The 13006-nt window shown below is 46.9% G+C and overlaps 2 protein-coding genes across 15 annotated transcripts; one reads left to right on the top strand and one right to left on the bottom strand.

The window, feature by feature from the left end:
- Positions 1-1729: 1729 nt before the first annotated feature.
- On the top strand, positions 1730-7172 carry LOC123122797 (protein STABILIZED1). Of its 14 annotated transcripts, none has more exons than XR_006460371.1 (4): positions 1731-4789; positions 5391-5551; positions 5894-5979; positions 6758-7172. XR_006460371.1 is itself a non-coding variant. In XM_044543140.1 (2 exons), exon 1 carries the CDS (start codon positions 1903-1905, stop codon positions 4768-4770), a length of 2868 nt encoding a protein of 955 aa, XP_044399075.1. In that variant the 5' UTR covers positions 1732-1902; the 3' UTR covers positions 4771-4789; positions 6758-7172. The 14 variants fall into 14 exon arrangements, 1 of the variants encoding a protein (XP_044399075.1); XR_006460384.1 differs by having other exon boundaries at positions 5894-5990; XR_006460375.1 differs by having other exon boundaries at positions 5894-6011.
- An 849-nt stretch (positions 7173-8021) lies between these two features.
- Positions 8022-10370, bottom strand: LOC123122786 (AB hydrolase superfamily protein YfhM). Its single transcript, XM_044543127.1, has 5 exons — positions 10116-10370; positions 9813-10030; positions 8898-9059; positions 8573-8808; positions 8022-8429 (listed from the first exon to the last, which is right to left on the bottom strand). Exons 1-5 carry the CDS (start codon positions 10201-10203, stop codon positions 8177-8179), a joined length of 957 nt encoding a protein of 318 aa, XP_044399062.1. The 5' UTR covers positions 10204-10370; the 3' UTR covers positions 8022-8176.
- Positions 10371-13006: the final 2636 nt, after the last annotated feature.

The raw sequence follows: 13006 nt of genomic DNA, 5'->3' as shown, positions 1-13006 counted from the left end.
CTCAATATTTGGGAAGAGGACCAGGGCCTCTATATATAGAGATAGCCACCACAGTAGAGGGACATCTCATCTAGATCTCACCCAGAGCCAACAGAGACGGAGCAATTCCTCTCCAAGTACACCACCACAAGAACACCCCTCGCGAGGTTGTTCTTTCTCTGTATTGTTCATCATCAGCCCCCGAGGCAATGCACCACACCACACACTGGATTAGGGTATTACACCACAACGATGGCCCGAACCAGTATAAACCTTGTGCCCCTTGTGTTGTTCATCGTGTAACTTAGATTCACGGCGAGACGTTGGGACGTAAATCGGTAGGGGGAAGATCTTCGCGCGCACCTCAGAGTTCGAACCTTAAGGGTTTTGCCGGAACCCGATATCCGATATAAACCATTGTGACGTTTTCATCAATTTGCTTAACAATCATGTTCTTGGTGCAGGGAGTGGCGGATAATAAGATTGAAAGAAAGAAAACAAACTTTACCACGTGTGTTTGTGTTGTCGCTGAGATAATATCGCCGGCTTCGTTTTAGCTTAGCCAGCCAAAGTAGAATCGACGAATCAAGAGATCGGCTGCTAGCTAGCTTCCTCTAGTACGTATAGCAGGACACGTCCAACTAGAATCGATCCATCTGGGCGTCTGCTTGTTTCTTGGTGTGTACGTGTTAGCCTCGTATGGATGGAACCCTAGTCGAGCTAGCCTCGTCATACGCAGGAAAGCACTCGACTACAACGCGTCGAGGTTGGGACCAAGGTGAAAACAAAACGAGTCTGCTAGATACATACATAAACGTATTTTTTATCGCATACCACCTGAGGGGCAAATAGGTATTTTTAGATGTCATTTAATCGTAGTTAAGGCTAAAAGTAGACAAAAGTGTCATAAAAGACATAAAATTTAGAATTGGTGTTAAATAAGGAAGAATTTTTCCAGTGTCACATAAGGCAACCAATTTTAAGACAATGTTAAATAAGTAATTCTCTCCATGTGACAAGGCAAGTTTAGAACCCTAACTTAAATATGGAGCCGATCAAAGTTCACTTCCTCTGGCCGCATGCAATCCTCAAATTCAGCCTGTATCATGGCATTCTTACTAACATGCCAAGGGGATCTTTCTTAGAACTGATTCCAATCTCTTTGATTCTCAAATTCAGCGACGGATATGTGACACCAACCGATCGAAACTGAAGACATCTAGAGTTTTTCCAATCTGTCCAAAGCATGGGCTATGGTTTGGATATGGAATTGGTTTCGGTACGACCTTTCCAGCCAGCAGCCACTTCCTCTGCCCTTCTTCTCAATCATCTTGACTCCTCCTCCGATGTATCTAGCTTTCCAAGAGCCTCCTCCGATGAAGACCTCAACGTTTTGAATCCTGTTTCCGCCCGACTTTCGCTAGCATCATTGGATGCCGCCATCACCTCAGATGCACGAGCTCGCCCCGATGAAGATCGAGCGGGCGCCTGCGAGGTCCCTCGAAACCCTAGCCTCCTTGGATGCGCCACGAGATAGGTTTTCAGAAAATACGTGTTCGGCGATCCCAATCACATACTCCCTCCGTTCCAAAATAGATGACTCAACTTTGTACTAACTCTAATACAAAGTTGAGTCATCTATTTTAGAACGGAGGGAGTATCAGCGTGTATGGGTGCTTTGCCTTAGTAAAGAGTAAAGATGCGTGTGTTTCTTAGAAAAAACGTAGTCACGCACGCACCGCCTCTAAAATTGTACACCAAAAGGGCCTTGAGCTGCCCACGGCAAAGGCCGGTTACGCCCTCTCCCAATCTCCCCCGACCCCAAACCCATCTGCTCCGCCGCCGCTCTCCCCGCTCCTCTCCTCCCTCCAGATCGCCCCGTCCTTCTCCCGCCTCCTCCTCCGCCTCTCCCTCCTCGGCGACATGAGCGGCCCCGCCCCGACCCCGCCGCCGCCCCCTCCTCCGGCGGCGGCGCCCGCTCGCCCCGTGCGCTATGACTTCCTCAACTCCAAGCCGCCCCCCAACTACGTCGCGGGTCTCGGCCGTGGCGCCACCGGCTTCACCACCCGTTCCGATATCGGGCCGGCTCGCGCTGCCCCGGACCTCCCAGATCGCTCCGCCGCCGCGGCTGCTCCTCCCGCTGTCGGCCGCGGCCGCGGGAAGCCCCCCGGCGAGGACGAAGGCGGTGATGAAGGCGGCGACGAGGAGAAGGGATACGACGAGAACCAGAAGTTCGACGAGTTCGAGGGCAACGACGCCGGCCTCTTCTCCAACGCCGACTACGACGATGATGACCGCGAGGCTGATGCCGTCTGGGAGAGCATCGACCAGAGGATGGACCTGCGCCGCAAGGATCGGCGCGAGGCGCGTCTCAAGCAGGAGATTGAGAAGTACCGTGCGTCCAACCCTAAGATCACCGAGCAGTTTGCTGATCTCAAGAGGAAGCTGGCAGATGTGTCTGTGCAGGAGTGGGAAAGCATACCTGAAATTGGGGACTACTCGGCACGCAACAAGAAGAAGCGGTTCGAGAGCTTTGTCCCGGTGCCGGATACTCTGCTTGAGAAGGCCCGGCAGGAGCAGGAGCATGTCACAGCCCTGGACCCCAAGAGCCGTGCGGCTGGTGGCACCGAGACACCGTGGGCGCAAACTCCGGTTACCGACCTGACTGCCGTGGGTGAGGGTCGTGGTACCGTGCTTTCGCTGAAGTTGGACAGGTTGTCGGATTCAGTTTCTGGGCTTACTGTTGTTGATCCAAAGGGATACCTTACAGACTTGAAAAGCATGAAAATTACTAGCGACGCTGAGATCTCTGACATTAAGAAGGCAAGACTGCTGCTCAGGTCTGTGACACAGACAAACCCAAAGCATCCTCCAGGTTGGATTGCTGCTGCTAGGCTTGAAGAGGTTGCTGGCAAGCTCCAGTCTGCTCGGCAGCTCATTCAGAGGGGCTGTGAGGAGTGCCCCAAGAACGAGGATGTTTGGTTCGAGGCATGCCGGTTGGCTAGCCCAGATGAGTCAAAGGCAGTAATTGCCAGGGGTGTGAAGGCAATTCCCAACTCTGTGAAGCTGTGGCTGCAGGCTGCAAAACTAGAGACTAGTGATTTGAACAAGAGCAGGGTCTTAAGGAAGGGGTTGGAGCACATTCCTGATTCAGTTAGGTTGTGGAAGGCTGTTGTGGAGCTGGCGAACGAGGAGGATGCACGGATGTTGCTTCATAGGGCTGTGGAGTGCTGCCCACTTCATGTCGAGCTGTGGCTTGCCCTAGCAAGGCTCGAAACATATGACCAGGCAAAGAAGGTGCTTAACAAGGCCAGGGAGAAGCTCAACAAGGAACCTGCCATTTGGATTACAGCTGCAAAGCTGGAGGAGGCTAATGGGAACACCCAATCCGTAAGCAAGGTGATTGAGAGAGGTATAAGATCTTTGCAGAGAGAAGGGTTGGATATTGATAGGGAGGCGTGGCTAAAGGAAGCCGAAGCTGCAGAGCGTGCTGGATCTGTGCTTACTTGCCAGGCTATTGTGAAGAGCACTATTGGAGTTGGGGTTGATGATGAGGACCGGAAGCGAACATGGGTTGCTGACGCTGAGGAATGCAAGAAACGTGGTTCAATTGAGACAGCTCGGGCCATCTATGCACATGCTCTTAGCGTGTTCGTTGCCAAAAAGAGCATATGGCTTAAAGCGGCGCAGCTTGAGAAGAGCCATGGGACAAGAGAATCTCTTGAAGCCATTCTCAGAAAGGCTGTCACGTACAATCCAAAAGCTGAAGTGTTATGGCTTATGGGTGCAAAGGAAAAATGGCTGGCTGGTGATGTCCCTGCAGCTCGGGCCATCCTTCAGGAAGCTTATGCTGCTATCCCTATTTCAGAGGAGATCTGGTTAGCTGCATTCAAGTTAGAGTTCGAGAATAACGAACCAGAGAGAGCAAGAATGCTTTTGACCAAGGCCAGGGAAAGAGGAGGCACCGAGAGGGTTTGGATGAAATCAGCAATTGTTGAGAGGGAATTAGGAAATGTGAATGAGGAAAGGAGGTTGTTGGAGGAAGGTCTGAAGTTATTCCCCTCGTTTTTCAAATTGTGGTTAATGCTTGGACAGATGGAAGACCGGATTGGACATGTACCAAAGGCAAAGGAGGTTTACGAGAATGGACTTAAACACTGCCCCGGTTGCATCCCTCTTTGGCTCTCGCTAGCTAGTCTAGAGGAGAGGATAAATGGCTTGAGTAAGTCACGTGCTTTCCTCACCATGGCAAGGAAAAAGAATCCAGCTACACCTGAACTATGGCTTGCAGCAATTCGAGCTGAATTGAGGCATGGGAACAAAAAGGAAGCTGATTCTCTACTAGCCAAGGCATTACAAGAGTGCCCAACAAGTGGCATTTTGTGGGCTGCAGCTATTGAGATGGTGCCACGTCCCCAACGCAAATCAAAGAGCTCAGATGCTATAAAGCGATGTGATCATGATCCACATGTCATTGCAGCTGTCGCCAAACTTTTCTGGCATGACAGGAAGGTTGATAAAGCAAGGAGTTGGTTGAACAGAGCTGTTACTCTTGCTCCTGACATTGGGGATTTTTGGGCATTGTACTACAAATTTGAACTCCAGCATGGAAATGCGGACACACAAAGGGATGCTCTGAAACGATGCATTGCAGCCGAACCAAAACATGGCGAGAGATGGCAAGCTATAAGCAAGGCCGTTGAGAACTCACATCAGCCAGTTGATGCCATCCTGAGAAAAGTCGTTCTGGCTCTTGGTGCAGAAGAAAACCCCAATGCTGCAGAACCCTAGTTTTTACTGTTTCGATAAGGTATTTTTCTGTTCCAATAAATATAAATTTGCCTCATTGTATTCTCATGCTCTGAAGCTTCTGATGCATCATGTAGCTACTTCTTGTTGTGTGTCTATTCACTATTATTCAGCTAGAAATTGTACTTCAGATGAAATATTTTTTTAGCACTTTATAAGGTTTTGTTTGAGTTCCAACTTCCAAGTAAGCATTCTCTTAACTAGAATAGAAGTAGATACGCACCTTGTTATGCCGTTTTCTTTGTAGTGTCTCTTTGTTGGTTGCCCGCTTGGTGGATTCCTTTTTCTTTTTCTGTTATTTATTTCATGCGTGGAGTAATGCTGTATCACCCCATAAGATGTTAGCGCCCTTTGTTGCACAGTTAAACTGCTAAGATGATCTGTCTTAAGATGTATGCCTCGCATAGTCACATGCTACCATGATCTGTCTGTAGCACTCTTTTTCATCCTAAATATTGGTCATAGATGTACTGGGAACTATCATATCGCAATCTTCCTACTCAGAGTTAGCATTCATAAATGATACAGAATGCATAATTTTATCTAGTACTCCCTCTGTTTAGTGATCTAAACACTCATATATTTCTTTATGGATGGAGTAGTGCAAAAGAAGTCCATATCAGTCCTATAGGTACAGAGCATTTGTCCAGCCATCACCTTTTGTCCTTTCTGGGATCGCCAAGCTTTAGCCAGTGCAAACAAAATAGCATTATCGTTATACAATCGGACACCAAAAATTGAATCAGATAGAAATGAGGGCGAGGTAATTTACTTCACAATGTCTTTATCTTTGTTCAGTGTTGAATAATCTGCCTTTCTTTTTCGAAAGTGTATGGATAGGGAAGCTCAGTGTATTATTAACTTCCAGTAAAAGTAAATGGATTGTGCTCTAGTTGTGTGAGGATGAACAATTCCTGTTATCTTTGTTTTGATTGGTCCTGGTCCATGAAAATATGGTATAGATTAGTATAAAGTTGTCAAGGTAAACGTTTATTTAACATTTTTTAATCATCCTGGTGCAGTTAAGTGTAGTTTGTGAACATTACAATTCTGCTTAAAAAAGTACACTTCTATATGCAGTTCACCCGTATCCTTGCATCTCCAGGATAAATTCTGAGCGAAAACGCACAACCTTGCAACTTTGATGGATTCCTGAAAAAGCAAGAGAACATTACTCGATCTATGTGCATGGTAACTGCTATGTAATGCTTCAACATATGAATGTATGCATCACTAAGTCTTCTAATATCCATGGTATGGTGTTCATGTTATTGGGGACAAATGGCTAGTATATGTCAAACTGATCATATATCATGCAAGCGTTGTAGGCTAATAGTTGGGATGCAAATGCATTTTTGTTGCTGCTCGCTTTGGTTCATGTACGGCGACCATTCCGAAACCCTCATGAATCTGTAGGAAACTCAACAAGGATTGTCTGTTGCGAGTGAATACACAGGACTATCCAATAATTAAAGTTTCCTTTGAAATAATCTGATTCCAACATAGATCCTTGCAATAACTTTAGAAGCACATAATTTGTTCATGTACATTATCCTGGAATACTACTTCTGTTGGCGATTCGCCAGTTATGAATTTTGACCCACTCGAAAAATCAAATCAGATATAGGAGGTTAAATGCTCGATCTTGCTTGCCGCTGGGAGGTGAGCTGGCCGAGTGATTGAGCAGCGAATGGGACGGCGACGGTGACTACATGCGGTGGCAGCGGTTCTATCGCTGGATCATAGAGCTGATAAGTTCAGTAAAACTGAATCATAGATCTGCTCCCAACGAATTTGTTTGGAGCTGATAATTAATCACCCAACAACACTTGTCATTATCAATTTTCAACAGCTGATTGTATTTCCTGCAAGTCTATTGTTTGCAAAGTCACAAGAGCACAATGTGCGTGTTTATTCCCTTGCGTTTTGCTGCCATCTTGCCTTACCTTATACGGCTTCCCTTATGCAGGTCATCCAAATATAGGGCTGACGAGTTATAGTTGACGGGGCGCCAGATAAATGCTTGAAGTAGTTTATTCATGATGCCCTAAGCCCCCGACCAATATCTGGTGGAGACCCCAAAATCAATCATTTATGCCAAGCAAGCGGTGTTGATACTGATTTCAGTTTGCAAGTCGTTGAGCGAGCTGGTGATCTCAGATGTGCACTGCAAGACTTGTGGAACCCCCCTGCTGTCATGACATTGGTTCAGCTGGCTTTTGGTGATAGGAGTGCATGTACCCAAAGCGACTTGCCTTGTTGTAGCTCTAAAGAGTTGATGGTCAACCCAGTAATGCGCTTGTAATTCTGTATTCTGGTATGTTACAAGATTTTAATGTTTGAAATGCATTCATCAAGTGATCTGTTTGTTACCTGATGCATTATATTTGTTCCGACTCTTCTGCTAAAAATATACTCCCTCCGTTCCGAAATGTAAATCTTTTTAGATATTCCAATAAGAGACTATATATGGAGCAAAATGAGTGAATCTACATTCTAAAATATGTCTATATAGATTCGTATGTAGTTCATAGTGGAATCTCTAAAAAGACTTATATTTAGGAACGGAGGGAGTATTCTTCAACTCTTATAGCCTAGTCTGAATGATCTAACATGCATTGTCTGTATGTTGGTAGTTTCAGTTTGCCTATTGATTGATTGATTTCGCACGAATGAATGATGTAAACTGCCACTTAAGCAGCTGATCCGCTGGTGTGTTGTTCCCAATCGTCGTGCACTCGTGCGCCATGGACACTTCCATGTTGCATGGAATTCGCTACTAGCCTACCTGGAGTCGCCTATGAAACGAAATAGGTACAATTGTTTCAGGACTGAAGTTTGCATGCATATAAAGGGTCAAAATGTCTGCAATTCACTTCTCGTGGGTATTCACCCTAATCTTACACTTTTTTTTAACACAAACGCAGACGCTCATATACTCAATTGTAAGAACACGCACCCTACTCCTAGAAGCACCTCCCAGAGACTGAACTGACACATCATCTTGAGATCATCAAAGTCGCCACAAATGAACATTGGAGTTGTTAAAACAGTAGCACGATTGGTGAAACTAGCATGATTCACCCCTTGCGGCATGTGCCTTCGTTACATTATGTCCTACCAAGCTAGAGACGATCTTCGATTCGAATCCTGGGAGTTCCAACTGAAATCCAGATAGATTTTGGGCGAAATACACGATTCCATGAGACACTAAACACTGGCGTTCTAAAGGATTAGAGGACAACACGGATCATTATATATTTATTATTGCTGATAAAACTAGCATATCCATCACTGGAAGCACGGATAATATATGTTCACAGCATTGCAGAATATGTACGTGCTTATGAAACCGAGTGCAGGCCAAGCATAGCAGTAGACCGTATTGTCAAGCCACAGGATGGTCCTTCAAGAAGCCAAGGAGGAACTCATTGACCTTGTCCGGGAACTGCTCCTGAACGAAATGGCTTCCTTCAGGGATGTAGGTGATCTTCAGATCCGGCGCAAACTTCTCCATGGTGCCATTTTTCAACACGGCCTCGACCCCGGGGAACTTGATCACGTAGTCTTTCTCCCCCATGGCGACGAACACCGGGACTTCGAATTTTGGGTCTTCAATTGGTTGCCTCTTATGGAGAGACCTGTCAAGCGTTGCAGCACACATGTAATAATATCTGTCAATACTTGATGAACCTAATACCACAAACTATTGAGTCACCACAATTTTTGGCACATAATCTAAGGCACCTTTAAGAGAATGGAAATTAGTAATCGCTGCGTTTACCTGTATGGCATCTGCAGTGGATACACGAAACCAGACTTCTCATAGAGGGACGTGTAGATTGCAAGATCCTCCTCAGTGAACCACTCTGGAAGGGGAGTCGACAGGTCCGCGAGATCCATGATTTCTTGATCTTCCTTCGCTATCGGGATTTCGCTTCTAGAGAAGAGAATGTAGATGGTGCGCACGACTCGCTTGACGTCATACCTGCCAAAGTCTGCCTCTGCTCTTCCTGGTTCCTGCAAAGCACAAGCTTTTTGTATCATATCATGAGAAGAACTCTCTAGTCATGTGCTTTGACATGGGACTTTCAGGTTAGGGTAAAAACCCGCCAACGCAGTATATAGAAGCCTTCGGGCATGGCAGTGAAGGAGGAGCCACCGTGAAGAAATGGGATGCCCAAACACATAACGCCGCATGTGCGGCTGGGGTGACGAAGAGCAAAATCATAAGCTAGCATGGCTCCGAAATCCTTTGCCACAAGGTAAGCCTGATGTGAAGCAAAATGGAAGTCATCAGACGAGAACGTTGAAGAATAACACTGTTTTTAGTGAGGGAATTATCTTATTTTGTATGCTTAAATAATGATCAATGTCGACCAGAAGGGCATGTTTTACTCTCGGTGCTGCCTATATCCCATTGAGTGCCAGCTTAAAACACATCAACTCGATGGAACTGATACCAATCTTTGTTTGATACTCTAGATGAACAAATGAAACAACAGAACTGTGACAAATGTGCCTCTTAAAAGTGCGAGAGAGTACTTTTAAGCACGCTATGAAAAAAATTCTAATTGTGTTGATGAAACATTAGACCTGTTTCAGAAGAACAATATACCTGTTTTCATAGGTACACATGAATTCTGGAAATATAGTACAGTAATAGACTCGAGTGGTTGCCCGAGGAAGAAGAAATGGTTATGTGTTTGTAACTACACCAACTCTACCATGATTTCCTGTTTAAAACCTCCATAAATTTCTGCAAATTTCTTACATATTTAAGCAATCAATCTCAATTGCTTCAAATATCTAGTTCCATCTGAATTTTTCTCCCACGGGAACCTGGACTAGTAGAACTCACAGTGACTGGCCATGTTAGTAACTCTGCACGACCGCCATCCCACGCTGATTTTAAGAGACAAACAACAACCAAGAATTCCCTTTTCCCCCCAATCTAGAACTGATCCCTGATCCGGACACACTAATACCCCCAAAATGTCCAAAAATTCAGGGCCAGAGGGCACCTTGGGGACGGAGAGCGCATCCAGGACGGCGAGGAGATCCTCTGTCAGGTCGCTGTAGGCCGCCGCCTCCGGCTCCGGTGGCTGGTCGGAGAGGCCATACCCCCGCCAGTCCGGCGCGATGGCGCGGTACCCGGCGGCGGCCACGGCCAGCATCTGGTGGCGCCACGAGTACCATATCTCCGGGAAGCCGTGCAGGAACAGCACCGTCCCGAGCTCGCCTGCAAGCAGACAACGGTCACCACTCACATTGGCCGGCCTGCCGCGGGCGTGGTCGAGGGAGGGAGGGAGGGAGGGGGCGCTGACCTGTGCCTGCTTGCGCTACGTGGAGGCTGAGGCCTCTGATGGCGAGGTGGCTGTGCTCGATCTGCTGCTGCTGCTCCACCGTGGCCATGGCTTGCGCCGCCCTCTGCTCCTCTCCCGTCACTTGGAAGGCTTTCTGGTTGCCCGTTTCTTTCTTTAGAGCTTGTGGATGGAGACTGCCGGCTGGTTGGTAACAACGACAGTAGGCGGAGATGCTGCCGAAGAACAGAGAGCACCAGTTTTGTCTGTAGCACTGCCCACCAACTAGCTTCCACAAAGTTTATCCACGACCGGGATAGTGCTGGTCGACCGGTCGGTTCGTCTTGCCCACTTCTTCCTCTTCAAACGATCTGATTTTATTAGCTCCTCCCTTCACAGATATAAATGTTTTCGGTTGTAGATCTCACTACGTGCGTGCATGTAGGCGGTTGCGATTTTTTATTTTTAATTTCGTTGCATGTGGTGACTAATCCCGTGCATATATCTCGGTGACTGGCTGGTGTAGGTAGTTTGCCATTTTTTTACCTGTGTTTGCAATGCATGGGTGTCGTCAGGTGGTAAGGCATTGTAGACGTGTTATCCTTGCCGCTTGATACGTGTTGCTTCTTTCGTATTCGGCCGTACCTTCTCGACGTCTTGGTGAATAATCGCACCTTCTAGCCTGATCCTTGGTCGTGCCTTCTCGACGTCTCGGAGGATCGTGCCTTCCTGGTCCTTGGCCTATAAATATGGGGATCCCCGTGCTCCTTGCCATCCAGAACCTCTCGCCACCGATGCCCAGCCCCGTAAGGCTGGCATAGTAGAAACTCTTGGGAGCCTGTCGCCGCCGAGACCAGCCCCGTCAGGGCAACATTGTAGAAACTCGGCGCCTGCACACAACGGAGTAGGGGAAACGGTGACCACGGGCTAGAAACTCGGCGCCCGAAGATGAGCATCTCCAAAGCAAGCACACCCCTGGGTCCACGATTCGTCGATGTACGACATCTGGTCCCGGTAGGGCCGGAGATGGCGTAGCCGGAGGATCCGCTGGGCAGCGTCCGGCAAAAACCAGAGCCACACAGCAACACGGTGAAGGACGCCAGCGTGGACGGGTCACTCTGCCCGCGGGTCGTCTCTTGCCGTAAGGTTGAGCATGATGTGGCGCCTCGACGGCCATGGCACGTCGCAGACGGTGTCGTCAAGCAACGACGATGATGTCTGCGGTGATGTTGTGTGGAATGCGATGTCCGCGATGATGTTGTCTGGATCGAAATAGTGGATCCGCAGTGACGGTGGCGAAGCGCCGGAGCTGATTGCCACGGAGACATAGAGGAGGACGAGGGAGAGAAGCACGGTGGTCTTTGCGCCGTGCTTGAAGCCCTGTCCTGACTGTGAGGTTGCTACTACGACAGGCATGCGGTGAGCCGGCGTTCTACTGGTGCATCCACGATGCTGTTACCGTCGGCTTCCAATCCCCGGTCAGCCCAATCGAGTGCCCATCGAAGAGCTCCCCATCCCCATCGCCGTCCTGCCACTGCCATCGCCTCCTCCAAGCCCTGGTTGCCGCCTGATTTCCTTCTTCCGTCCCGGCCCGATCTGATGTCTCTCTGTTACTAGCTGCCATTACTTAGAAGAAAGTGTAGAAAGAAAAGAGTCATTGGACATTGATGATTGGTTGCGTGCGGGGTTTATGCAGTGCAGGAGGAATTTAGGAGTAGAAGACAAGCGAAGGCGACGACTTCAGAGTTTAAAGGAGTAGGCTTCCTAGAAACTTTCTTCTGTTTTTTTCTGTGTTTTGCCGGGTGGGATGTGCTGTGGTAATGCTCTATTATGATAGGTGGTGCGCGTTTCTGTCCGGGCAATTCGGTCCTGACGAGTCCACAGATTGGGGCAACATCCCTTTGAAATCCTATTTTGTTTTCTCTTTGTCAATTATTGTTTGTGGGAGAGACAGGGAGCTAGGATGATGGTTCATATTAATTGTTTCAGTTTGTCTAATTCACATCTAGATGTTTTTTAAAGATGTCACATATAAGCTCCCATAAATATATAATGCAGCAACAAGAAACAAAAAAAACTAGGACAAAAAAAAGACCACAAACAGAGTGGACATCGGTTTAGATGTGACATAACTATGTCACATCTAGATGTGTCCTAGACAACCCCTAATTTTTTTGGTATACGGAAATGGTGTATGCAAATGAATTTCAACATTAAGCTGCAATTTTTTTCTCAGTTAACATCAATGTAGTTTATCTAAACATCTTTAGCAATCAAGATTAGTTGTTGGATGTTTCCTCTAAGATTGGGCTAGAAAGTAATTATACGCCCCTCTCCATGATTGTGTAAATTACTCCATTTCTGGATACATTACAATGTTGGTGGACATGCCTCTCAAAAGTTTCTCTTCAAAAGTTTTCCAAGAAACTCTCAAACCTAAATGCTTTCCAGCCTTTTCTATCTTTTCTGTAACAGGTTGCATGTTTTATTAATAGGTAGACGCACTTGGTATTAACCATGCTTTATTAGCAGGTTGATGCAACTTGTGGTATGATTGCAGTGTGGAATGTGGAATGATTTCATATCATGGCAAACTAGCAGTGTCAATAGTTAGGGTAGTGAATTTATTTGATCAACTAGGGTTTCAACATTTTTCTGTATGGATAATAATGCTTCATCTAAACCTGTGGACAAATATGACTTCTGAAGGCATGGAAGCAAGATATATAATCTTGATAATTTGGTTCAAAATCCGTGTAAGCGTGCACATTTTAAAGCAGAATCATAGCATTGAACCACCACTACATAAAGAGCATATGCGAATTCACCATCTTTCACACAAAATTTCTACAATTTGTCCGAGACATGGTCATACGGGAAAGTGTACTACACCTAGCATCATGATGGACTGAGAA

This window comes from Triticum aestivum, chromosome 1B (genome assembly GCF_018294505.1).
Source record: "Triticum aestivum cultivar Chinese Spring chromosome 1B, IWGSC CS RefSeq v2.1, whole genome shotgun sequence".
In the NCBI taxonomy this organism is placed as follows: domain Eukaryota; kingdom Viridiplantae; phylum Streptophyta; class Magnoliopsida; order Poales; family Poaceae; genus Triticum; species Triticum aestivum.
Note: the sequence above shows the minus strand (reverse complement) of the source record. Positions and strands in the feature narration are given on the sequence as shown.